We start from the raw sequence: 25,325 nt of genomic DNA on the forward strand, positions 1-25,325 counted from the left end.
CTTTTTGATGGCTGAGTAATATTCCATTGTGTATATGTACCACATCTTCTGGATCTACTTCTCTGTCGATGGACATTTAGGTTGTTTCCATGTTTTGGCTATTGTAAATAGTGCTGCAATGAACATTGGAGTACATGTGTCTTTGTGAGTCGTGGTTTTCTCTGGATAGATGCCCAGGAGTGGGATTGCTGGGTCAAATGGTAGTTCTATGTTTAGTTTTCTGAGGAATCTCCATATTGTTTCCCACCGTGGTTGCACCAATTTATAATCCCACCAACAGTGTACTAGGGTTCCTTTTTCTCCACACCCTCTCCAGCACTTATTGTTTGTAGACTCCATTTCCTTATCTGCAGAGGCTCCCAGGGCTGAAATGTGACACCTGAGAAGATGACAAACAACTGGTGCTCTGCTCCCTTAGTTCCTGTCTCTGGGCCTCAGTTTCCCCATATGTGAACTGAAGGCTTTATATGCTCTAAACTGCCACCCGCTCTGATTGACTGGTGTAACTGGGACCAGCCCAAGAGAGAAGGGATATGTTAGCAGTTGGCATCTGGGGCCTCAGACAACTTTTAATACAGACATGAGGAATGGAAGAGTAAGGTGACAGCTCTAACTAAGTCTGGTCCTGCTTACAACCCACAGCAGCTCCCCAGTGTCCTCAGAATGTAAGTCCAAACTCCTTATCTCAGCATTCAAGGCTCATGGACACTGGCTCCAAACTCTGTTTCCAGCCTCAGCATCTTTCCCGTGGCCCCACCCTTGACAAGCCAGCCTCCTGGAATTCCTGCTGATCCCAAGTGCATGGTGAGCAGGGCTGCCCTGCCCCCTGATCTTCACCCTTCCTTCCCTGCAGGTCTCCATCCTGCCCATCCTGCAGGGCTGGCCCTTCTCTGGAGCCTTGTCTGGACCCTGTGGGATGAGACACTGCCTCTCTTTGTTCTCCAGTCCCTCTGTTCCTGGTTCCCCTGAGAGGATTCTGCCTTCTTCACCAGCTCTGAGTGCACCTGAAGACATGGACAGGCCTGCTGGTGTCTGTGAGCCCAGGAGAGGGTATGGCACAAACATGGCATTTGAGAGTTTGCAGAATGAATGGATCGATGACAGTTTGGAACTACTTACAACTGGACAAACTTCTAGGTGAGCCTTCTGTTCCTGGACTAAGTGTCACTGGAGTGAGTCAGGAGCCTGAGCTTTTGGTCCCAACCACAGTACTTCCTTGCCGAGACTTGGGCAAGAGAGCTCCACTCTCTGAGCCTCTTCACAACAGATATGGTAACAGTTGTGTCCTGCTTGCCTTTCAGGCTGGGTTGAGAGACAGAGAATCACCCAGGAAGTTCCACCTGGTGGAGTTTCTGGCTGTGCACCTGGCCATTGGACCTCTGGCCAGTGCTGGACAATAAGCAAGGGGACAGCCAAGGGAAGCCAGCTCCTGAAAGCTTCTCCCCATCTCTCAGATGCTAAGGGTGAAATGAGACAGCCGGAGCTAGAGGTCCCTTCAAAGTCAAGGCTTTGGGGAACCCCAGGAGTATGCTGTCAGTCTGTCCTGCAAGCTGTGGTCAGCTGCACCTACCTTAAGTTTTTTGACACTGGTGCAGGGATCGTTGGAGAAGCTCTCGGTGTCCGAAATCTCAATGTCCTCACCATACAGAACCCCAGTCAGGTCGTTCCTCACCTGTTGGCAAAGAGAAAGCAGAGGGTGGGTGTGCTGGCAGCCACAGGAAGAGCTGGTTCAGAGGGGCTGTTCCGGGAAGTGGCTCAAATGGGCGGGGTGATTTTCTCCCCCTATGCGCAGAAGGAGTGGGTTTTATCTTCATTATAAACTAGAGTGCCCCCGGGGCCATGGAGATATCTCAGTCTTACCCCACATTTGCCACATAGGCTTAAGAAGGCCAGGCAGGGAACAGGCTTACTAAAGTTGCCCCAAAGTTGCCTTCATTCCAGGAAGAATTAAGACAAGCATCCAAGTCTTTGGACTTTCATGCTGGTGTTTCATCCTGTCTCCAAATCAGAGTAGTCAAATGCATCACACCGTCTCCAATCAGACTGTTCAAACACATCTCTATTTATATTTTGCATTATTTATTTGTAATATGCCTTCTTCTGTAGGGTGAAGAAATAGCTGAGATATTCAGATAGATGAAGCAAAACAGAGGAAAGAGTAAGGGGGTACGGAACTAGCCTGTGATGTTAAACATAACTACGTGTCTGCTGACACACAGAATGACTAACATCTATGTACTTGGAAAGCAGAAAGCTGCCAACTACATTGCTCACAGGGACCAGCCTGTGTGAAGCAGTCTATGTGGACAGCTAGAGGTCCCTTCAAAGTCAGAGGCTTTGAGGAACCTAGTAAGGGAGTGGTGGGGACTGTGGCAAACTGATGACAACAGCAAACTGGTGACCTGTATGCCTCCGCTAGAGATGGCACCTGTTGCACAGCTCCAACCATGCCACACCAGAATGTTGGTCCAGAGTCACTTAGACCTTCTGATTTTGGAGGGAGAAATCAGAAATCTAGATGTTTAAAATATAAGCTCCCTTACATTTTAAAATGTTGATATTATTCTCAATATAAAACAACAACAAAGTAAAGACGAAACCAAATAAATCTGAAGTCTGTATCTGGCCCAGGTCATAGCTGTGCAGCTTTGGCATAAAGCAGTGGAAACTAGACTGTTTTATTTATTTATTTAAAAAACTGAAGTACAGATGGTTTTCAATGTTGTGTTAGTTTCAAGTGTACACCAAAGTGATTCAGTTACATACACACACACACACACACACATATTTATTTTCAGATTCTTTTCTCTTATAGGTTATTATGAAATATTGAGTGTAGTTTGCTGTGCTATACAGTAGGTTCTTGTTGGTTATCTATTTTATGTATAGCAGTGTGTATATGTTAATTCCAAATGCCTAATTTATCCCCCCTCCATAAGTTAACCATAAGTTTTTTTTTAACCATAAAATTGTTTCTATGTCTGGGGTGGATTTCTAGACCCATATTTGTATCATTTTTGTTTTTTGTTATTTATTTATTTTTTTTTAGATTCCACATATGGGCCATCTATGTTGCTGCAAATGACATTATTTCATTCTTTTTTATGGCTGAGTAATATTCTAGGCGCACACACACACACACACACACACACACACACACACACACACACAAACACACATGTCTTTATCCATTCATCTGTTGATGAACGTTTAGGTTGCTTCCATGTCTTGGCTAGTGTAAATGGTGCTGCAATGAACATTGGGGTGCATGTATCTTTTCCAATTATGGTTTTCTCTGGATACACGCCAAGGAGTAGGATTATAGGATCATGTGATAGTTACTATTTTTTGTTTTGTTAAGGAACCTCCATACTCTTCTACTTAGTGACTCTATCAATTTACATTCCCACTGACAGTGCAGGAGGGCTCCTTTTCTCCATACCCTCTCCAGCATCTATTATTTGAAGACTTTTTTTTAATTAAAAAAAACCTTTTTGGGTCTTTTTTAGGGCTGCACCCATGGCTTATGGAAGGTTAAGGGTTGAATTACAACTGTAGCCACTGGCCTACACCACAGCCACAGCAACGCCAGATCCGAGCCACATCTGCAAACTACACCACAGCTCATGGCAATGCTGGATACTTTAACCCACTGAATGAGGCCAGGGATCAAAACTTCATCCTCACGGATACTAGTCAGGTTCATTACCACTGAGCCACAGTGGGAACTCCCTATTGGTAGACTTTTTTTTTTTTTATATAATGATTTTTTTTCCATTATAGCTGGTTTACAGTGTTTTGTCAATTTTCTACTGTACAGCATGGTGACCCAGTTACACATATATGTATAAGTTCTTTTTTCTCACATTATCAGGCTCCATCATAAGTGACTAGACATAATTCCCAGTGCTATACAGCAGGATCTCATTGCTTACCCATTCCAAAGGCAATAGTCTGCATCTATTAATCCCAAGCTCCCAATCCATCCCACTCCCTTCCCCTCCCACTTGGTAACCACATCTATTCTCCAAGTGCATGATTTTCTTTTCTGTGGAAAGGTTCATTTGTGCCATATATTAAATATAAGATATGAGTGATCTCATATGGTATTTGTCTTTCTCTTGTTGACTTAATTCACTCAGTATGAGAGTCTCTAGTTCTATCCATGTTGCTGCAAATGCCATTATTTTGTTCTTTTTTATGGCTGAGTAGAATTCCATTGTGTATATATACCACATCTTCCTAATCCAATCATCTGTCAATGGACATTTGGGTTGTTTCCATGTCATGGGTATTGTGAATAGAGCTGCAGTGAACATGCGGGTGCATGTGTCTTTTTCAAGGAAAGTTTTGTCTGGATATATGCCCAAGAGTGGGATTGCTGGGTCATATGGTAATTCTATGTATAGTTCTCTAAGGTACCTCCATACTGTTCTCCAAGGTGGCTGTACCAGCTTACATTCCCACCAATAGTGCAGGAGGGCTCCTTTTTCTCCACACCTCCTCTAGCATTTGTTATTTGTGGACTTATTAATGATAGCCATTTTGACTGGTAGTTTTGTGGTAGTTTTGATTTGCATTTCTCTAATAATCAGTGATGTTGAGCATTTTTTCATGTGCTTCTTGGCCATCTGTATATCTTCCTTGGAAAAATGTCTATTCAGGTCTTTTGCCCATTTTTCAATTGTGTTGTTGGCTTTTTTTCTGTTGAGTTGTGTAAGTTGTTTGTATATTTTAGAGATTAAGCCCTCATCAGTTGCAGCATTTTAGTGACGGCCATTCTGACCAGTGTGAGGTGGTACCTCATTTTAGGTTTATTTGCATTTCTCTAATAATTAGTGACAATGAGCATCTTTCCATGTGCCTATTGGCCATCTGTATGTCTTCTTTGGAGAAATGTCTAATTAGGTCTTCTGCCCACTTTTTGATTGCGTTTTTTTTTATATTGAGCTGTATGAGCTATTTGTATATTTTGGAGATCAGTCCTTTGTTGGTCATATAATTTGCGAATATTTTTTCCCATTCTGCAGGTTGACTTTTTGTTTTGTTTTTGGTAGACGGTGTTTTAGTAGAAATAATCAGATGGGAGTTTTAGGACCCAGGTTCCAGGTCCTGTTTTGTTACTGGCTTGCTTGTGACCTAGGCTTCTTTGTGTGACTCCTTCTCTCTCAGGGCTTTAGTCTCTTCCTCTTTAAGAGAAGATGCTCATTAAAAGCACTTCTTGTTTATACCCATTGAGATGGCTAATATAAAAGAACCCCAAACCAGCAAGTACTGATGAGGATATGGAGAAAATGGAACCTTTGCGCACTGTTAAAATTAACCATAGAATTACGATATGATCCAGCAATTTCATTTTTGGGTATCTAACCAAAAGAATAGAAAGCATGGACTTGAAGAGGTATTTGTACACTCATGTTCATAGAAGCCATTATTCAAAATAGCCAAAAGGTGGACAGATGAATGAATAAACAAATTGCGATCTATACATACAATGGAATATTGTTCAGCCTTAAAAAGGAATGAAATTTTGACACATGCTACAACATGGATGAAACCCGAAGACAGTATGCTAAATGAAATAAGCTGGAGACAAAAGAATAAATATTATGTTCCCATTTAGATGAGGTATCTAGAGTAGTCAAATCCATAGACAGAGAAAGGAGAACAGAGAGGTTCCTTGGGGCGGGAGGAGAGGGGAATGAGGAGTTACGTTTAATGGGTAGAGTTTCTGTTTGGGATGATGGAAAGATCTAGAGATGGCTGGTGGTGCTGGTTGCACAACATGAATGTACTTAATGCCTCTGTACATTTAAAAATGGTTAATGGAGTTCCCATCGTGGCTCGGTGGTTAGCGAATCCGACTAGGAACCATGAGGTTGCGGGTTCGATCCCTGGCCTTGCTCAGTGGGTTAGGGATCCGGCGTTGCCTGTGAGCTGTGGTGTAGGTTGCAGACACGGCTCAGATCCCACGTTGCTGTGGCTGCGGCGTAGGCCGGCGACTACAGCTCCGATTGGACCCCTAGTCTGGGAAGCTCCGTATACCAACGGGTGCAGCCCTGGAAAAGACAAAAAAAATAAAAGTAAAAAAAATTAAAAAAAAAAGGTTAAAATGGTAAATTTGATGTTACGTATATTTTACTGAAATAAAAAAGCACTTGCTGTTTCAACAATGGGTAGATCCTTCCAAAGTATATATCAAAATGTGTTGAATAATTTGGCCCTAAATGTCACAGGATGGTCACTGGGAAGCCACCGCTTGGAAGGGGAACAAAGGGGGCTGCAATGGGAACTGCTGTATTTCATTTCTTTAAAAAAAAAAATGACGCGAATTGAGCAAAATATAAACACATTAATTCTGGATAGCAATCCATGGGTGTTTGGTATTCCGTGCTTTTCTGAATGCCTGAAATACTTCGTGATAAAACATTTTGTAAAAAGAATGGAACTGCCACAGTCAGGGTGAACCTTGTCCATCCTTGGTTTTTACCTCTATCTTGATGGATGATTGGGAACTAGTTGACTGAAAAAAGTTGACTTTGCCATGACTGTTTATTTCTGCTGCATCAAATACTTTTTGGCTGCAGATAGGGTTACATTATTAGCTTTGTGTGTCAAGAGGGTGGTATGGAGCAACAACAATTAAACACAGAAATGTGCAAACTCGGCCCTGCTGGGAGGCAACACAGCCAGTGCACATGGTACCAGGCGTGCACAGCCAAGCCCCATCTCCCCAGTCTCATGCCACCCAAACTTAGGGGAGGTACGCGAACTCTTTTGAGTCCCTGTCTTTTCACCTATGAACAGGGGCGATACAGCATGTAACTCACAGCATTGTTGCAGGGCCCAACAGAAACACTGAGGAGGTGGAATGGCTTTGTAAATTCTGAAGTTCTTTGTGCTGCTAGAATGATCTTTTCCAGGCAAAAGGCGGCCTCAAAGCCATCAGCAGCATGGAGTATCTATCTGTGTGTGCAGGAGAGCTGTGTATAATCATGGCAGAAAAAAACATTTTACAAGCAGTCCAGACTCAAAACAAACAAAATCAGAACACCCTAGAAGTCATCTCATTCTGCCCCTAATTTCACAAATGAGGAAACGAGGTGTGACTCCCAGGCCAGTACTCTGTGCAGTCTCAGGATGGCTCTTCTGGATCCTACCAGTTGTGGATGGTTCCTGAGGCTTATGAGCCAGAACAGGTCAGAACAGATGGTGGTGAGATGAGCCACTCGCTGACCATAATTTCAGCACCAAGAAGTCTGCTTAGCTCGGGTATTTATTCTAATGGATGTTTTTTTAGGGAAAGCAAATGGAAGAAACCATTTTTGGTATTTTTAAATAACCAAAGGATGGAAAAGAAATAAGGCAATTGATCTACCACACAAAGAAAAAAATCCACACTCTCACATGTGGACAGAAGGATCATTCAGTGCACTGGTTAAAGATTACTAAATAAATGAGGAGAAACATCTATTTTTTCCCTTCTGGAACTGCAGGTTCCAGGGTCTTTTAGCAGCTTGCTATAAATCGCCTTTCTATAAAGTAGATCCTATTTTTTAAGTCACCTCCACTATAAAAGTGGAAATATGTTCTTTCTGGAAAGGAGTAACCCTTAATTCCCAAGAAAATAAAATCCATCCATCTATACACACACTCGAGCACAGCCAGGGTCTCACTGCGGCCCTAAACGCAATATTAGGTCCAGGCAGGCAGCCACTGGGAGCCTAATTTGCTTAAGGGCCCTGGTCATCCTGAGAGGAAGGGGGAGAGGGGTGCTGATGGGCAGGGAGGAGACAAAGAAGAAGGCTGCCCCATCATGTGACAGGGAGGGCCAGGGCTGCCGGGGGAGTGAGGAAGACCATGAACAGGCCCCACCCCCGGTGCCACTAGAAGGGGGATTAGGAAGGGCTGCATCCTTTGACCTCAAGGCCAGCTCACAGGGCCGAGATCACCTGCAGGAAGAACTCTCCCTGCTTCTGGAGCAATGAACCCGGGCCCTGGCTGCTGTAGCAAATCTGAAAAGAACCCAAGTCATTTGGTACCAGGGAGAACTAGTGGGTCAGAGCTCTGGGAACAAATAGTCGGAGATAGGCTTGGAGGCAATAGCTGTCCATTTTTTCTCCCAAGAATTGGTATGGACTGTGGATGCGAGTCATATCAGAAAGCATGTGCCCAGAGCAGTGGTTCCTGAAGTGAAGCCCCTGGACCAGCAACACCAGCATCACCTGGGGGAACTTTCTTGGAAATGCCAATTCTCGGGCCCACCTCAGACCTACTGGGTCAGACACTCTGGGGTGGGGTCCAGCAACCTGTGTTTTAACAGCCCTCTGGGTGATTCTGATGTATGTTCAAGTTTGAGAACCAAACCACCGTCCTAAAGGAAGCATGGCAGGTTTTAAGCAAATCATTGATAATGAGATGAAAACGTGCTTTCCATGGTTTGGATATTTCCCCTTTGATTAGGAGACTAGAATGTGTTTTTTCTTTTTTTCTTCTTTTTGGCTTTTTGCCTTTTCTAGGGCCGCACCCACAGCATATGGAGGTTTCCAGGCTAGGGGTCTCCGCCGGCCTACACCACACCCACAGCAACGCGGGATCCAGCCTTGTCTGCAACCTACACCACAGCTCACGGCAACACTGGATCCTTAACCCACCGAGCAAGGCCAGGGATCGAACCCGCAACCTCATGGTTCCTAATCAGATTCGTTAACCGCTGAGCCACAACGGGAACTCCCAGAATGTGTTTACATGAGGAAGGCAATTGCCAAAAGGGTGATGGGTGATAGGACTGGGATCCACATTTTTTTTTTTTTTTTTTGTCTTTTTAGCTATTTCTTGGGCCGCTCCCTTGGGATATGGAGGTTCCCAGGCTAGGGGTCGAATCGGAGCCGTAGCCACTGGCCTACGCCAGAGCCACAGCAACGCGGGATCCGAGCCGCGTCTGCAACCTACACCACAGCTCACGGCAACACCGGATCCTTAACCCACTGAGCAAGGGCAGGGACCGAACCCGCAACCTCATGGTTCCTAGTCGGATTTGTTAACCACTGTGCCACGATGGGAACTCCAGGGATCCACATTTATAAGGTATCACATCTAGAATGATGGAGGGGACAGTCGCCCTCTGGTCTGCCCACCTCAGATCACTCCTGGAGTGCTGGGCTCAGTTCTTCTTGCATTTTTCAGGGATGGTGACAAACTGGCTCAGGCTCAGAGAAGAGAAGTGTGGCTCCGACAGGGACCAAGAACCCTTTAGGAAGACCATGCACATGGGAGATTGGGAGTGTAAAATTCACCAAAGGTTACACTAGTGACTCCAGGGCTCCCACACAGCCTTGTGAAGCGAAGATCCGAATCCACTGATTTTAATGCTTAAACTCAGACTTTAAGTTCTAGGGAAGTCCAATGTCTTCAAAGAAGTCAGAAGCCAGGCAGAATCAGTGGCTTCAGGGGAAAGCTCAGAGCTGAGAGGATTGTCCTGCTCAAGCTGAGCAGAAGAAAACGCCGTCGGGTCAGATCAGCTGCCCGAATCGTGGGTCCAGGGAGTCTGCACACAAGCTCCCTCCCAGCTGGTTCGCTGGCTGTGGGGGAAGGGGTGAGAGGGACCTGTCACTCCAATGAAGCCATCACAATGGCCTGGCTCTTCCAACTGAGCACACAGCCTACATCCACAGGCTCAGCATCAGGGACACAAAGCTGGTTTTTGTCCATCCTGCGAGATGTAGGGGGAGAAGAGGACAGGCTGGAGGAGGAAAAGGGGATCAGAGGAAAAGACCTGAAGCTAGTGGAATTAGGAAAAGAGCATAGGTGAGCAGACTATTCGGGAGAATTTTCTGGCTTGGCATAACTGAGTCCATGTGACCCATTTTAAGCATAATATGGGTCCCTCCTGTTCTATCAGGGATGCTTGTCACCACCTCTGAGCAGGCCACTGGGCTACTCCACCTGCAGGCTTCCCCTTGCTCTGAAGGCTGCCCCTCTCCACTAACACAGAGCAGCTGCCCAGCGGATGCTCCCTGTCTCTGGACATGAGGATTGGGCTCATGAAATAATGGCATTATGTGCCCCCATCCTGAATAACTGCCGTGTGGGTCGGGGTGATCTCTCCTCCCATGCTGTCTCTGCTTCAGCGCCCCAGGACCATATCTACATGCCCTGCCACGTTCCTGTTCCCCTACAACTTTCTGCTGCCCACAGATAGAGCCAATTAACTCTCTACCCCTAGAGCCCTCCCCCCTCAGCCCTGGACCCCCTTCAACCAGCAAGCCTGAGGTCAGGAGGCCAAGGGGTTCAACCCCTGCTTGCCTGGCAAGGGGCCTTCTTAGATCTCAGGGCTCTCAATCAGGGCTCCCACTTCATTCCTGGGGCTGGAATTTCATCTCTGGTCCAGTCACTCCCTGGCCTCTGGGCCCGAGTCTCTTTCTGGATAGCTACCTAGTCCCTGGTCATTCCAGAATGGGACCCTGTTTGTTTTCTCCAGTTTCTCTCATTCATTCATTCGTGATATTGACATCTCTTTGGTTCCAGGTACCATGTGAAATAGGACTAAGGCTCTGATGGTGACAAGCATCCCTGATAGAACAGGATGGACCCACATTATGCTTAAAATGGGTCAAAACCATTCTCTGTCTTGGGTCTCTATCCAGAGGAATGAGACATTAATCAGATAATTACCCCCGTACTAAGACAAAGGTGTTCAAGCTTGGGGGTGTGCTTCCAGGAGAGGCTTTCATGGAGAAGTCAGACCCAGGCCAGAAAGGAGGGCAGAGAGAAGGACTCCAGGCTGCGGAGCAGCACATGCAAAGGTCCTATGGTGGACGGAGCTGGTAGGAAAACTAGAAGAGCTGGGCTGAGCTGCAGCAGGACAAGAGCAGGGGCTGGGAGAAGGTTTTTAGAATGAAGTGAGAAAGAAGAGATGGGTAGGGGAAAACCATGGGGGCCTCATAATTCCCAGGAAGGATTCTGGTCTTGAGCCTAAGAACAGTGGGCAGCCATCACAAGGTTCCAGGGAGGGGGCGGCATGATTAGAACTGGGTTTTAAAGCCCAAACTCAGGCTGCTGTGGGACCAGTGGTGGCAGGGGCAAGAGGGAACAGGAAGGCCACTGAGGTAGCTACAGAATCATCCAGGTGAGAGGTTTTGGAGGCCGGATGCGGAGATGGTGGTGGAGGTGACAAGAAGTGACCCACTTGGGGATATATTTGAGGAAACTAATATTCTGAATTAGTCATTTGTCGCTGTACAACAAATTATCCCAAAACTTAGTGGCACAGAACAAGAAACATTTATTATCTCAACACAGTTTCCATGGGTCGGGATGGTGGGAGTGACTTGGCTGGGTGCTCTGGTCAGGGGCGTGCATGAAGTTGTTTCCAGATGTTGGCTGTGGTTGCAGTCACCTGGGGCTTTCCAGGCTGCATGTTGGAATCACCTGGGAGTCTTCAAAAACTACTGAGGCACTGACTGCATCCCAAACCAATTTGAGTCCCTGGGACGGGACCCAGGCATCTGCACTTTTAGTGCTCTCCGGGTGCTTCCATCCTGCGGCTAAAGTTGAGAACCACAAACGAAGGAGTAAAAGCCATAGAACTGCCAGGCTCACAGCTGGGTTGCCAGCCTCAAAGCCCCCTAAGTCACCTAACTCTACCTTCTCCAGGTTCTGGGCAACACCTGTCTTTTACAGCTGGGATTCCTCCCCTGCCCCATTCAATAGTTATATCTCATCTTTAATCCCTGGCTTCTTCTACTCCTGGCCCCCAAGACCCTGAGCAGATCCTGACCAGGTCAGAAGGGAGAATGCAGAGAAGGAAGCAGGGAGAAAAGAATGAGAGAGACAGTAAGAAAGGGAGGAGCAGAAAGGATTATTACAGCCGTAAGTTGTCACATTCCGACCACACATCGCAGGTGGGGAAGGCTTGACGGAGCAAGTGAAATGCACAGTGGAGGCCAAGGGGACGATTGGAGATGGTGGCCAGGAGTTCCCTGGATGCCCTCCCTAAGGAGGCTGCTGCTCCAGCTGAGAAATTGTCCAAAAGGCAGAGATCCAGGTGAAGATACAGAGAAGCAGGTCTGCACCACATGCACTTTACAACTCTTTGAAAATTCTAATTAGGTTACGAAATGAACTTGAGAGCAAAGCAATTCCCAGCTCTCCTATGGAAGCTGAGGTAACCTACTTTGTCATTCAAATACACTCGCTATATATAGCCCTAGATTGTGCCGAAATGTCACTCCTCTTACCTGACTAAAGCGTATAATTATAGATTTACTTCTATTCATTCATGAAATGTGTCTTCACTTGATTAAACAGTTCATTCAAGTAAAATCCATTAAAATATGGAACATGTTAAAATGTGGCTCGTTAGAGGCAGAGGGCACTGCTGTAGTTAAGATGCTAATTAGGATAAACAGGCATTTAAAACACTCAAATCTTTGAATAATTCAGGTCACTTTTACTGGGGCTGGAGATCCCCAGGAACCACCATTAATTTAAGCTAATTAAAAAATTAGCCCGGAAAAGAGTAGACCAAGGCGGGAAGTGATGGCTCATTTCAAACACTGAAGGGCTGTCGCGTGGGAGGGCAGCTGGTTCCGGCGCCCCTGTATTGGAGGTGGGACTAACAGGTAGATGGTTCAGGAAAGCAGATTTTGGCTTAAAGCAAAAAGAACTTTCTAATGATGGAGGAGATAACTTTTGCAGGTAGTGAGCACCCCAACATCAGAGGTGTGCAAGCAGAAGCTGGTCGGGATGCTAGAGAGGGGATTTTTCTTTCTGCACCAGTGTTTGTGGTTCTAGGAGAGCAAATTTCAAAGTTCCACCTGCCCCTACACTTTGCCTTTTTAAATTTCAGAGTTCCCGAAGCCGCCCTCTGCAGCTCTGAAGTTTTTCAGATTTGAGGCACGCACTTAAGAGTCCTGTAGAAACTTATCCATGTGGTTGTAGTTCTACCTTTCTAAACGGAAGAAATGGTTCCTTTTGAAAAATGGAACCATTTAATTTTCAGATCGCTACAAATCAGTTAGCTCTTAATCTATAACTAGAGTTGAGTATAAGTGAAAAATTTAAAAAGGGTAAGTGCCCAATTGAGTATGTATCAGATCTATCACACATATGTGATACCTGCACTTGCAGCATGACATGTGCAAGTTCACGGTGCAGAGCCAGTGGGATGGATGGTGACCGCCAAAAAGGTGTGTCCAAGTCCTAAACATCAGAACCTGTGGGAATGACCTTATTTAGAAAAAAATATCTTTGTAGGTATCATTGATTTAAGGATCATCCTGGACTACTGGGTGGGCCTTAAAGTCAATGATAGAGTCCTGATAAGAGAAAGGCAGCAGGGGATTTGGGACCCAGAGGCATGAGGGAGGAGGCCTCAAGAAGACAGGGCAGAGCTGGAGGGATGCGTCTACAAGCCAAGGAATACCTGGAGCCACCAGAAGCTGGAAGATACAGGGAAGGAGTCTCTCCTAGAGCCTTCAGAGAGAGCATGGCCCCACGGACACCGCCTTGATTTCAGAACTCTGGCCTCCAGAACTGTAAGAGAATGAATGTCTGTTGCTTTCGGCCACCCAGTCTGTGGTGACTTATTACAGCAGCCCCAGGAAGCTAACACACCAGGGCTTCCTAAGACCCAGTGGCGCGCTGGTTCAAAGCACATTCCCAAGGTTAATTAAGCCCAGGCTTCCTGTCCTGTTCGCATCCTCACATCACAGACGGAGGTTTCCTGAAGGGAACCCCAGTTGCTCTCCTCTCAATGACCATTTGTCTGTCCCAAAGAAATACGTTTTTTCTCACTTCCCCTGAGTTATCAAGAGTGTCATGAGATACTGGGGCCCTTATGAGGCCCTCAGTGACGGGCTCAGGAGTTCCAGGTCACTGACATTGAGCTGGTTCGCAAAGAGCTGACCACAAGCACTGAGCCTGTCACATCACCTCCCCCCGCAACCCCACCAAACACGGCCTTCCCATAGGGGCGGGCTTTGTTTTATTTCAGGGTGTGGCATCATGCCTGGCATGCAGTAGGTGCTCAAAGCCATAAGATGAATGAGAGAATGAATGAATGCACACGGAGGATGGGCTGTATCCATCTAGGCTTCCACATAGATACTCTGAGACCCAGAGAGTTCATGCTATGTCTTTTCTTTTTCTTCCTCTTTTTTTTTTTTTTTTTTTCTTTTTAAGGGCCACACTATAGCATATGGAAGTTTCCAGGCTAGGGGCCAACCTGGAGCTGCAGCTGCAGGCCTATACCACAGCCACAGCAATGCCAGATCCAAGCTGCGTCTGCGACCTACACCACAGCTCATAGCAATGCCAGATCCTTAACCCACTGAGTGAAGCCAGGAATTGAAGCGGCATCCTCATGGATACTAGTTGGGCTTGTTACCTCTGAGCCACAATGGGAACTCCCATGCTATATCTTGAGACAGTCTTGCAGGGAAGAAGTAAATGCCCAAGGCTGGCTGTATGCCTCTGCCTGAAGACACAACCCACGACATGGGACCAGCCCTGGGAACAGTGCTGTGGTGCTCTGTGAGCACCCTTGTGGGGAGCCATGGTCCCTGAGGGCAGGTATTATTCCCTGGGACAGTTCCTGTCCCCTTGTTACTTAGGAATGGGGTTGTGGGGACCTGCGACATGAGCTCTGCCCAGCTACTCTCACCAAGACCTATGACAGTTCCTACTTGCTGGTGGGTGTCTGGCCAGTCCCCAGGGTGGCTGGGAACAGGGACCCCAATTAGCAGATATGGGCTGAGCAACAGGCCCCCATACCCAGGATCTACCCAAGACAGCTGCCTCCTCCCCTGCAGCCCTCACTGCCATCACCCTACACTACAGTCCTTCAAAGGGAGAGGGGAGGCCTGGGGGCCAAAGTGCCCTCCATCTGCTCCTTGGGGGCCCATCTCCCTGAACTATGTGCCATGGGGCAGATACACACCCCACATTCAATTGCATGGGGTGGCGCACATAACTCAGGGAACTAGGGCTCTCTGGGTCTCAAATCCTTGTTCGATCAGTGAGCCTGTCACAATTTTAGAATTTCCAAAGAATCTGATGTGCGATGAACAGAATAATCACCCACTCCCCAAAGATGTCCACATCCTCAACTCCGGAACGTGTTACCTTACATGTCAAAGGGGACTTGGCAGGTGGGATTAAGTGAAGAATCTTGAGATAAAGAAAACCGCCCTGGCTTATCCAGAGGGCCCAAGGTGATCACAGGGGGCTTTATAAGGGAAAGAGGGAGGTAGGAGAGTCTGAGTCCAGGAAGGAGCTGTGGTAACGGAGGCAGAGATGTGTTTGAAGAAACCACCCTACTGGCTTTGAAGATGGAGGAAGGTGCCAAGAGCCAAGGAAAGCAGGCGGCTTCTAGAAGCTGGAAAAGAGAAGAAAACAGATTCTCCCGGAGAGTCTCCAGAAGGAACCAGTCCTGCCGACACCTTGACTTTGGCTCAGTGAGACTGATTTTAAACTTCTGAGCTCTAGTACCATAAGATAATAAATGTGCTATTTTAAGCCACAAAGCTTGAGGTGATTTGTTACAACAGATAGGAAACTCACATAAAAAGCTTTGGCCTTGCAATCCCACACCTCCTCAAACACCCCCTTCCACAGGAAGCCTTCCCTCAATCCCATGCTAGTGGTGACCCCTCCTTTAAACTCCACAGTCCTGTGCTCAAGGCTACTCTTCCTGGCTTTCAGACTGTCCCAAGAGTCCACAGACCCTCCATCTGGGACGCCAGAAGCCAAGCACAGGGGTGCCTGAGGAGGAAGGACCATGCCCAAGCCCCCTTTTTGGATTATGCACAAAACCCCACTTTGGACCCCCGTTCAGCAGTCTTTCCTCTGCCAGCAGTTCCAGGGAGCTTGCCACACTGTTGCCAGTCAGTGGAGGCAGGCCATATGGAGCTGTTGCAGAATGAAATTAGCCTTCAGAACCTCCTTGCTTCCCTGTGACAAAGTGCCTATAGCTTTAATTGCAGCAGGCTCCTAGGACCAAACCAATATTTACAGACATATTTGGATATTAATAAAACAGGAATATTACCCAGTTAAAAATGATAACCACAAACCTCTATAGGAAATCAACAAGATGCAAAGTGCACCTCTGACACCAAAATAGAGGAGGGTTATTAGAGAACTCACACTCGGGAGCACTAAAGAACACGGGAACGCAGAATCCTCCTCCAGTTTCTGAGCTCCATTCCTGCTCCCTGTCACTGGAGGAGTGCTGAGCGGATGGTAGGGGACCGTGCAGACAGGAAATCCAGGCTCATGAGACACCCCATCTGCATATTCCAAGGAGGTGCCACTAAGACTAGGCAAACAGCATCAGGGGAAGGGCCAGGACCAGTGGGGGAGGCCACCAGGAATTAGATTTTGGCTCCCTTGGAGGTGTAACTTTCTAACAAGGGAGCAAGCCAAGGATGGAAGAAGCTCTGTCATGTGCGAGTGAGCCCCCCACAACTGCAGGCGGGCAAGCAGAGATGGGGTTGCTATAGAAGGGATTCAGGCATCAGATGTGGGGCAGAAGAGACTTTTGGATACCCAAGGAAGGTCTGGGATTCTCAAGCTGGTACCCTAGTTAAGAGGGACAGATGCTGAGGGCAGCCCGAGGGGCACATGTTTGCCCCTGCAGGAACAGGACTGCTTCAGACAGCTCCATACACGGGATAAGAAGGTGGATCCCAGCGTCCACACTCTCACTTCATGGTGGAGCTTAAAGGACTCCTCTCAGAGATGTGGGGGCATCACTGTCCTTTTTATGTGCATCTTTCTCTCCAGTTCTATATTCCAAAGTGGGTTCTCTGTCCTCCACTTTGCATGTTCTAAAGCTTAGCATCTGAAGCCCTCCTTCTTTGCCTACCTGGACCACCTTCTTCCTCCAGGACTGCAGATTTGGAGTGTAGGTGGGGGAGGAAGTAAAGGCACAGGTACAAATGGCTCCCTAAAGCCTGTCTCTCTTCCCTCCATTCTTCCTTGGCTCCCACCCCTGACCCCTCACTCAAAGCTCTCAGGGAGCAAGCTGGCTGTAGGGGGGCACAGCAGGATCACTCTAGAATGAATTTCATCCTCTCAACCATCCTAGGAAGCAGATACGATTATTGTGCCCATTATACAGATGAGGGACCTGAAATGTTAAGTGACTTACCCAAGGCATTACAATTAGTAAACTGCTTGAAGAAGGCGGACCACCCAAGCCTGCTGTGCATGGTATCTCCCTGGGAGCTCTGCAGATGTATAGACTCCTGGGCCCTACCCAAGAGAGCAATTCTGACTCTGGCATAAGATGGGAGGGAAGCCAGGAATCTGTGTTTGTATAGAGCACCCTGGGGTCTTGATTACACAGCCACATTGGGCATTTTCCCCTGGACACCTCACCAGGGCCAAGGACATGTTGTGTTATGTGCTGCTGCGGGGGTGCAGATGACCTGAGGAACTTCCCAGTTCCTCCAAACAGGCCAAGAAAGTATGGGCTGGGGAGGGAGGAGCAGAGAATGCAGGCATTCAGAGGGGTGAGCACAGCTCATTGGAAAATCCAAAAAGGCTTCATGGAAGAGGGGCTGTTTATGATGGGCTTAAATAGTGAGGAGATACTTTGGATGAGACCAGGGGAACCAATCAGGGCAAATGCAGCACCAGGGACTAGCATTGGTGGGAGTCAGGACTACTCGTGTGTTCTGGCGGACATGGGGAGGGAGCAACGTTACTGGAGCTGGAAGGAGGAGCTGCTTGACAAGGGCTGTAACTTAAGTCAGGGAGCGGGTGGGGAAAAATACACTGAGCTCTTTCTCTTCCCGCCCTTTGACCCCTGCCAGGGCCTCCCATTGGTCGAGCATACCGGTAAGTCACAGGAAAGGGAGCTCAAGTGATGCCATACATCAAAGTCAAATTACATAAACAGAGTAGCAGAGGGCAGTCTGGAGGGTGTGGATGAGGGCAGCCAACACAAGAAATCATACTGGTTGGGTTGGTGTATTGAGAATATGGGTAATTGTATCAATTTCCCCCTTTTCTCAGACTTCCACCCACAGCACCCATCTGCACCCCCACAGCAGCACATAATACAACATGTCCTTGGCCCTGGTGAGATGTCCAGGGGAAAATGCCAAGGCCTCATGGACTGATGGAGGGGAGCTAAGCTGTCAACAGCTTCTGCAAGGTCAGGAAAGACAGTCTGCCCTTGCCCTGGCCCAGAGCCCGAGAAGCCAGCCCCAGCCTGGAGAGGTGCTGAGTATGTGTCCTGGGAGGGAGCTGGCATGTCAGGTGAGCCGACCACGTCCTGAGGTGGACACAGCATCAAAGTGCTGAGCAGGCCAACAGCCCTGGAGTGGGGCTTGAAGCTGTGCTAAGCTAAGCAGTTTTTCTAATGTATTTTCTTAGGAGCAGTACCCAGACTCCAGGGAACAGGTATCCACCCTGCAGAGGGCAAGGAGAATTTTTCCAAAGAGGACCAGAATCCGAAAACACCATGGTTATGGCTATTGTCGTGTCTAGTAACCTATCCATCTGCCCCTGGGCTGAGAGTTCCTACAGGGCCCAAGGCCCTGCCTGAGACCCTGTCAGACTACAGCATAAGGGTCTGGCTCAGTGACCATTGGCTGAATGAATGAATGAGACCAACAAGAGACCCCATTCAGCTGCCTGAGGTGAGGATCACCTTGCCTGCTGCCCAGGGTTCTGAGGAGAAGGCTCAGGAAGCATTCTGTGCTTCATTTATGCTGCAGGGTATTAGAGAAGTTGAAGGGTTCTTAGACAGAAACGTCAGAAGGCTCCAGAAAGGCAGTCAAAGAGCAAAAGTGGAGAAGGCTGCACATGCATGAAAGGTGAGAAAGGTAACAATGACGACTCAGGTTTACTGAGTGCCCATCATTCACAGTCCCTCACAGGTCATCTCATGCTTCCCGACTGCTGGTATAAGCCCAAAAGGTAAAATGATGACCAGCTTATGAGTAAGATGAGGACTCAGAGATGTTGAGTCAGTTGCCATAGGTCACACAGATGGGAAGTAATGAGCCTTGGATTTAACGTCAGGCCTCTCTCTCGCTACAGCCCTGCTGAAGGGTCAGCAAATATTTTCCAAAAAGGGCCAGATAATACGTATTTTAGGCTCTGCAGGCCATACAGTCTCTGTCACAACTACTCAGTTCTGCCTTTACACTGCAAAAGTAACCACAATGTGCAAATGAATGGTCATGGCTGTGTTCTAATAAAACTTTATTTATAAAGCAGAGTGCTGGATTTGTCTCCTGGCTTACAGTGGCAGACCTTGGCTCTGAATCCACAACAGAGAGCCTGTGGTTCTAATTTTCTGCTGTAGGAAGACAGAGGGAGAGAGGAAAGAGTACAAATTGGAATCAGGTGGCTGCAGACTGGAATGCTGGCTATGCCCATGGGCTGGGCCACCTTGGGTGTGCAGGGGAACTCTCTGAGCACTTTTTTCACCTGTTAAAGGGGCATAATCACAGCTTATCTTAAGGCTGTTACAAAGGTTAAAATAAGCTGATACATCTACCATGGCTGAGGTTCGGTCAATGGCAGTGTTCAATCTCAGAGGTGATACTGAGGTTGGGAGAAGGGAGGAAAGAGCTGGTGGTGTTACTGGAACTAAACCCTGACAGGTGCTTCTTCTCACAAAGCTGCATCTTACTTTGGGCTTTCTGCAGGAGAATGATATTATGCACCCCATGAAACCCCTAAGGGAATTCACAAGCACCCATGGTGGGAGGAATCTTTGTACCATCCCCGGAAGGAGCAGATGTGTGGCACTTGGTGACTCCCCTACAAGGGTAGGCAAGCAGCTGTTCCCAGACTTGATATGGCAAATTGTGTGATGTGCTGTCTTCCTGGGGCGGCCAGCCAAGCAGCGATGGGGGCCTCTGCCACCCCTCCCCCACAACCTGCTGCCCACGTCTGCTGATTCATACAGGAGGGCCTGGGTATGCCAGAAGGAGTCCGAAATGGCTCTCTAGTGCAACACGAGGCTTCAGAAGGAGACTGGGGATGATGAAGTGGGAGGATGGTTCCTTCTTTGTTTCCTCTTAAAGGTCATAACTTTGGCACAAAAGGAGGGTGTGGGGAAACTCCAGCAATATTGCTGGGGGCCAGAGTATGGCTTATGATACCAGATGATGAGCCCCTGGTAAGGCACAATAATCACCACCCCAAGACTGGCAACAGCATGTTTGCTCAGAGAAATTACCCACCTGATCAAGAGGATGCTAAACTGAAATTTGAAAGGGAGAGGACAAGTGTCCAGGAAAAATGTAAAACCAGATTTGATGAGCCCAGCATATATAAGGAATTTTAAAGGGGGCCACAGAAAAGGAAATGCTCAGGAACTGTCATGTATCTGTATTCCAAAGTACAAAGTATGGGCAACAGTGTTAACTATGAAACTTTTGGGAAAGATGGTAAAGCTGAACACAGATGTCCAACACCCACCTAAGCTATCTCCTTCTGAAAGTGAGAGAAAGGACCAAGGGAGTATAAAAATAGGGGGGATCTGCTTCAGCATGGGAAAATAGGAAGGAGTGCCATCAACATGCCTCCAACTTTGAGGAATTTCTGCTGGGTACAGTGCCAGTGGAACCAGATTGAAGGCTGACTCACAGCTCTCCTTCCTGAGAAAGCAGCATGGTTCTGTAAGGAGGGCGGACATGCCCACAGGACCCATCTCAGAGCCTCTGATGGAGAGTGAATGAGTGCTGGAGGAGAGGCTAGGCCACAGGAGGGGTGCAGATCCCACCACGGGAAGCCCACCTCTCATGGAGCAGCCTAACAGCCTTCAGGAGTGGCTGGACCATTAGATCCAAGGACAGGCAAAGCCTACCCAAGCCTAGTTTTCCCATGATATGCCTGGATATCTCCCAGACACAGAGGCCAGGAGGGACAGGACACACTGGGAGCAGCTATGCCAACAAAGTAGAGAAGAAATGCCAACAGCACAAAATGACCCTCAACCCCTCGGGCTGCTTGTCCCTAGCTGGTAATGTGAACTTTCATCATCCTGTCTTCCAGATTAATATTCAAGGTGAAAAATCTAACAGCATCCAGATAAAATAATAAGGGGGCTCCAGGAAAAGTGAGCAAATACTGGGTCAGGGAAGACCCCAAATGCTCATGGAAAATCTATGAAAATCTTCTGAAACATAAAGGAGACAAACCAGGAATACACATAGAGGAAGAACATCATCTCTTAAACAAATTCCCTATAGGAACCAAAAGTAAGTTGTAGTATCTGTTTTGTACTTCAAGGAAGCTAAAGAAAACATGGCCTCTAAGATGTAAGAAATGGAATATGCAATATAAGAGATTGAAACTAAAAGAAATCTGGCAGAGCTAAGATGATAATGAGAGGAAATGAATAATGTTATGAGAATTTATAAGAAGCATTTGAAGCAGTATAGAATGGACAACCAATGGGTGCTGTGAAGGACAATGGTGAGATGTTTTCTCAAGACATACAGAACAATGACTAAGATAAAAGTGACCATAGAGAAAATAATAATATGGAGAATAAATGACAGACTCACTCATGAATTATTGGTATTTCTAAAAAAAGATGACAGAACAAAAGAGTCATAATTAAAGATATACTAGAAGAAAACTTCTGCAATATAAACACTGATTCTTCAAATAAAAATGGTAATCATATTTTAGGTAAAGTAAATAATTATCTGACATGTATCATATTTTCTTTTTTAGAGTAAGAAAGAATCCCACAAGCATTCACAGGGGGGAAAAAAAGACTTATCTACAAAGAGATCAAGTCAGATTGCATCAGACTTCATTACAACATTGATGTAATGTCTAGAGAGGTTTGAGGAAGAATATTATGATCCTAGGAGTTCCCGTTGTGGCGCAGTGGTTAATGAATCCGACTAGGAACCATGAGGTTGCGGGTTCGGTCCCTTTCCCTGCTCAGTGGGTTAACGATCCGGCTCCGGCGTTGCCGTGAGCTGTGGTGTAGGTTGCAGACGTGGCTCGGATCCCGCGTTGCTGTGGCTCTGGCGTAGGCCGGTGGCTACAGCTCCAATTAGACCCCTAGCCTGGGAACCTCCATATGCCGTGGGAGCGGCCCAAGAAATAGCAAAAAGACAAAAAAAAAAAAAGAAAAAAAAAAGAAAAGAATATTATGATCCTAGAAATCTATACTTCATGGGAGAAGCAACAGTGAGAGACTTTGGTCTATGTAACAGCAAGGTAGATAGAAAACTCATAGACTCTTCCTGAAAAATATTACTCAAACATGTGATCAAAGGGAGATAAGTCAAAAGACACAACTCATAAAAGATAGGTCGATAGAAACTGAGGTCATGTAAATATGGATCTGAATCTTAAGATCGTAGTTATAATATATTTTTAAAACAAAGCAATAATTCAAATAACAGAAAAAGAATATCCACAATGTAAAGAATAAAGTCCAATGAAAACTCATAAAAATAAATATAAAAAAACTCATTCAAAATTAGAGGTAACGAGGAATGGGCAGTAAATAAACATGATAACTTCTGTAGCTAACAATAAATACTGCATTTTTACACTGGTACTCAGGGAAGGAGATGACTAACATTTTAAACTGAAAGTGCAATTATAGAATAGTCTTATTATGCCATACTATTTAGCAAAAAGTAAAAGTCTGGTTTGGCCAAAGCTATAATCAAAGACAAATTTATTGGCTTAAATATATTTGATAGCAAGTAAAAAATGAGTAAAAAATAAATATGCAAATCAAGAAGTTAGAAAAATAATGTCAAAACAAACATAAATGGAGAAGAATGGTATTAATAAAGATAAAAGCAGAAGCAAATAAATTAGAAAGTGAGTAAAGAGAAGCAAAGTCAATAAAAATCCAAGTACTCGTTCTTTACGTTGAAAAGAAGATAAAGGAGTGTTTCAGTGAAAACTTAACTTCTTTTTGCTGTATGCCTGGAAAACTTGTTTATCTTTGGGGTAATCTTTAAAGGGGAAGAAAGAGGACTCTCAGAAGCAACCAAGATGTCTGCTTTAAAGAAGATGAGCAGTAAAATGAAATAGGACCATTTAGGGGTAGGTTTTAAAAGAAACGCCTCTCTGATCCTTGGGGGTATGGATATCAGGGAAGAAAAAGCCACAGAAGTTCTGGATCCATGGAAGGAAAATGATCACATCAATTCTGACAAAGTGTTCCTGCATCCTTGCAGTGGCTTCATAAGGAAGTGAAAAGGCTTTTCCCAGAAAGTTACAACCTGGGAACCTAGTGAGGAGCTTGAAGATGACCAGAAGTGTGTCCAGAGACCTAGAGCAGTGGCGATAGCCAGTCCGATCAGTGTTAACAGCGCCATCAAGTGGCAGCAGGCTGCAAGGGCTGCAGAACGCATGCTCTCCCAGCAGTGTGAAAGGTTATTTCCTGCCTGAAAGGCTATTTTGGAGGGCGGCACGTGGAGAGGGAGATGATTCCAGTAAATCTGGCAGGTGGATTACTCGATATAGGTTTAGTTTAATTTGGAAAATAAGAAATGTTACCATTTTTTTGCACACTGAATTTAAAATGTTAATACCGGTTATGTCAGTAAAGAAACAAACTGGATAGTTTAACAGAGGAAAAAAGTGGGGAAACATATCTAAAATGAAAACAGATATAACAAAAGACAGAAAAAACTTTAAAAACTATACTCAAATATATATTAATACATTTGAAAATCTCAAGCTAATGTACTATTCTCTGGAAAAACATAAGTTCTAAAACCCACACGAGAGATACAAATCTAAAGTGATCAAGAAGCATGGAATAAGCCAAAGAATAACTTGTAAAAAGGTGAGATGTGGGACGCAAAATCTTGGATGGTTTCATAGACTCATCATTTGATTGTCAAAGAGCAGCTAATTTGTATAGTCTATAAACTGTTCCAAAGCTCTTACAGACACAGAAAACTTTCTGATTCATGTTGTAAAACTAGACTAACCCTGACAACTAAACCGGATTGAAGCTGGCATAATCAGAGTAAAATATAAACTATTATCACATGTGTTTATAGAAAAAAAGCTAGATAATGAAACTGATTAAAAGAATATTGCAGCATAACATAGAAAGGTTTATAGTAGGAATGCTAAGATGGTTTAATGTAAACGTGAATGCCAGATCCATTTATCCAAAGCCTAGCCAACCTCTCTATCCGAATATCCAATAAGCACATCTAAACTAACTGTTGATTTCCTTCTCTAAAACTTGCTCCTCTGCATCCTTTCTCAAGCTAATAGGTAGACACCTATTCCTTCCAGTTATTCAGATCAAAAACTTTGGTGCCATCTTGATGACTCATTCTTTTTCACACTGAAATCTATTTTGTCAGCGCTACTGTAAAAAAACAAAAACCAACAAAAAAAGCCAGAAGCTGATTGGTTTTTATTATCTAGTCTAAATCACCACCTTCCACTCAGCAGCCAGGGTGATCCTTTTAAAATGCAAGTCAGATCATATCCTCTTCTTTTAAAAAACTCTCCAGTAGTTCAGAAATAAATCCTTATTAGTATGGTCAATTGATTTTTCAACAAGGATGCCAAGACCATTTAATGGAAAAATAGGCTTTTCAAATAATGATGCTGGGACAACTGGGTAGCATCATACAAAGGATCCTTACTGCACACCATATACAAAAGTCAACTCAAAATGCAAAAAGACCTAACTGTAAGAGCTAAACCTATAAAACTCTTCAAAGGAAACATGGGTTTAAGTCTTCATGACCTTGGATTAGACAACGGTTTCTTAAATATGACACCAAAAGCACAAACAATAATAAAAACCAAACAGATAAGCTGGACTTTACCAAATTAAAAGGTTTTGTGCAAAGGACACCACTATGAAAGTGTAAAAACAACCTGAAGAATGGGAGAAAATATTTGCAAACCATATATCTGACAAGAATATAGTATCCAGAAGATATAAAGAACTCGTAAAACTTGGGAGTTCCCGTCATGGCTCAGTGGTTAATGAATCTGACTGAACCATGAAGTTGCGGGTTCGATCCCTGGCCTCGCTCAGTGGGTTAAGGATTCGGTGTTGCCATGAGCTGTGGTGTATGTCGCAGACATGGCTCAGATCCCGTGTTGCTGTGGCTGTGGTGTAGGCTGGAGGCTACAGCTCTGATTAGATCTCTAGCCTGGGAAACTCCATATGCCGCGGGAGCAGCCCTAAAAAGACAAAAAGACAAAAAGGCAAAAAGGCAAAAAAGAAAAAAAAAAAGAACTCTTAAAACTCAATAGCAAAAAGACAAACAACGTGATTAAAAATTGAACAAAAAAGAATCTGAATAGGCATTTCCCCAAAGAAGATACAAATA

At 45.7% G+C, this 25,325-nt stretch overlaps 1 protein-coding gene across 1 annotated transcript in view; it reads right to left on the reverse strand.

The window, feature by feature from the left end:
- GABBR2 (gamma-aminobutyric acid type B receptor subunit 2) overlaps positions 1 to 25,325 on the reverse strand; it is a 388,449-nt gene that overhangs the window by 194,770 nt on the left and 168,354 nt on the right. The window contains exon 4 of the mRNA XM_021066509.1: positions 1,571 to 1,672. Within this exon, the coding sequence (XP_020922168.1) occupies positions 1,571 to 1,672 (102 nt within the window). The remainder of the gene's footprint in view (positions 1 to 1,570; positions 1,673 to 25,325) is intronic.

The sequence above is a fragment of the Sus scrofa genome, chromosome 1 (genome assembly GCF_000003025.6).
Source record: "Sus scrofa isolate TJ Tabasco breed Duroc chromosome 1, Sscrofa11.1, whole genome shotgun sequence".
In the NCBI taxonomy this organism is placed as follows: Eukaryota; Metazoa; Chordata; class Mammalia; order Artiodactyla; family Suidae; genus Sus; species Sus scrofa.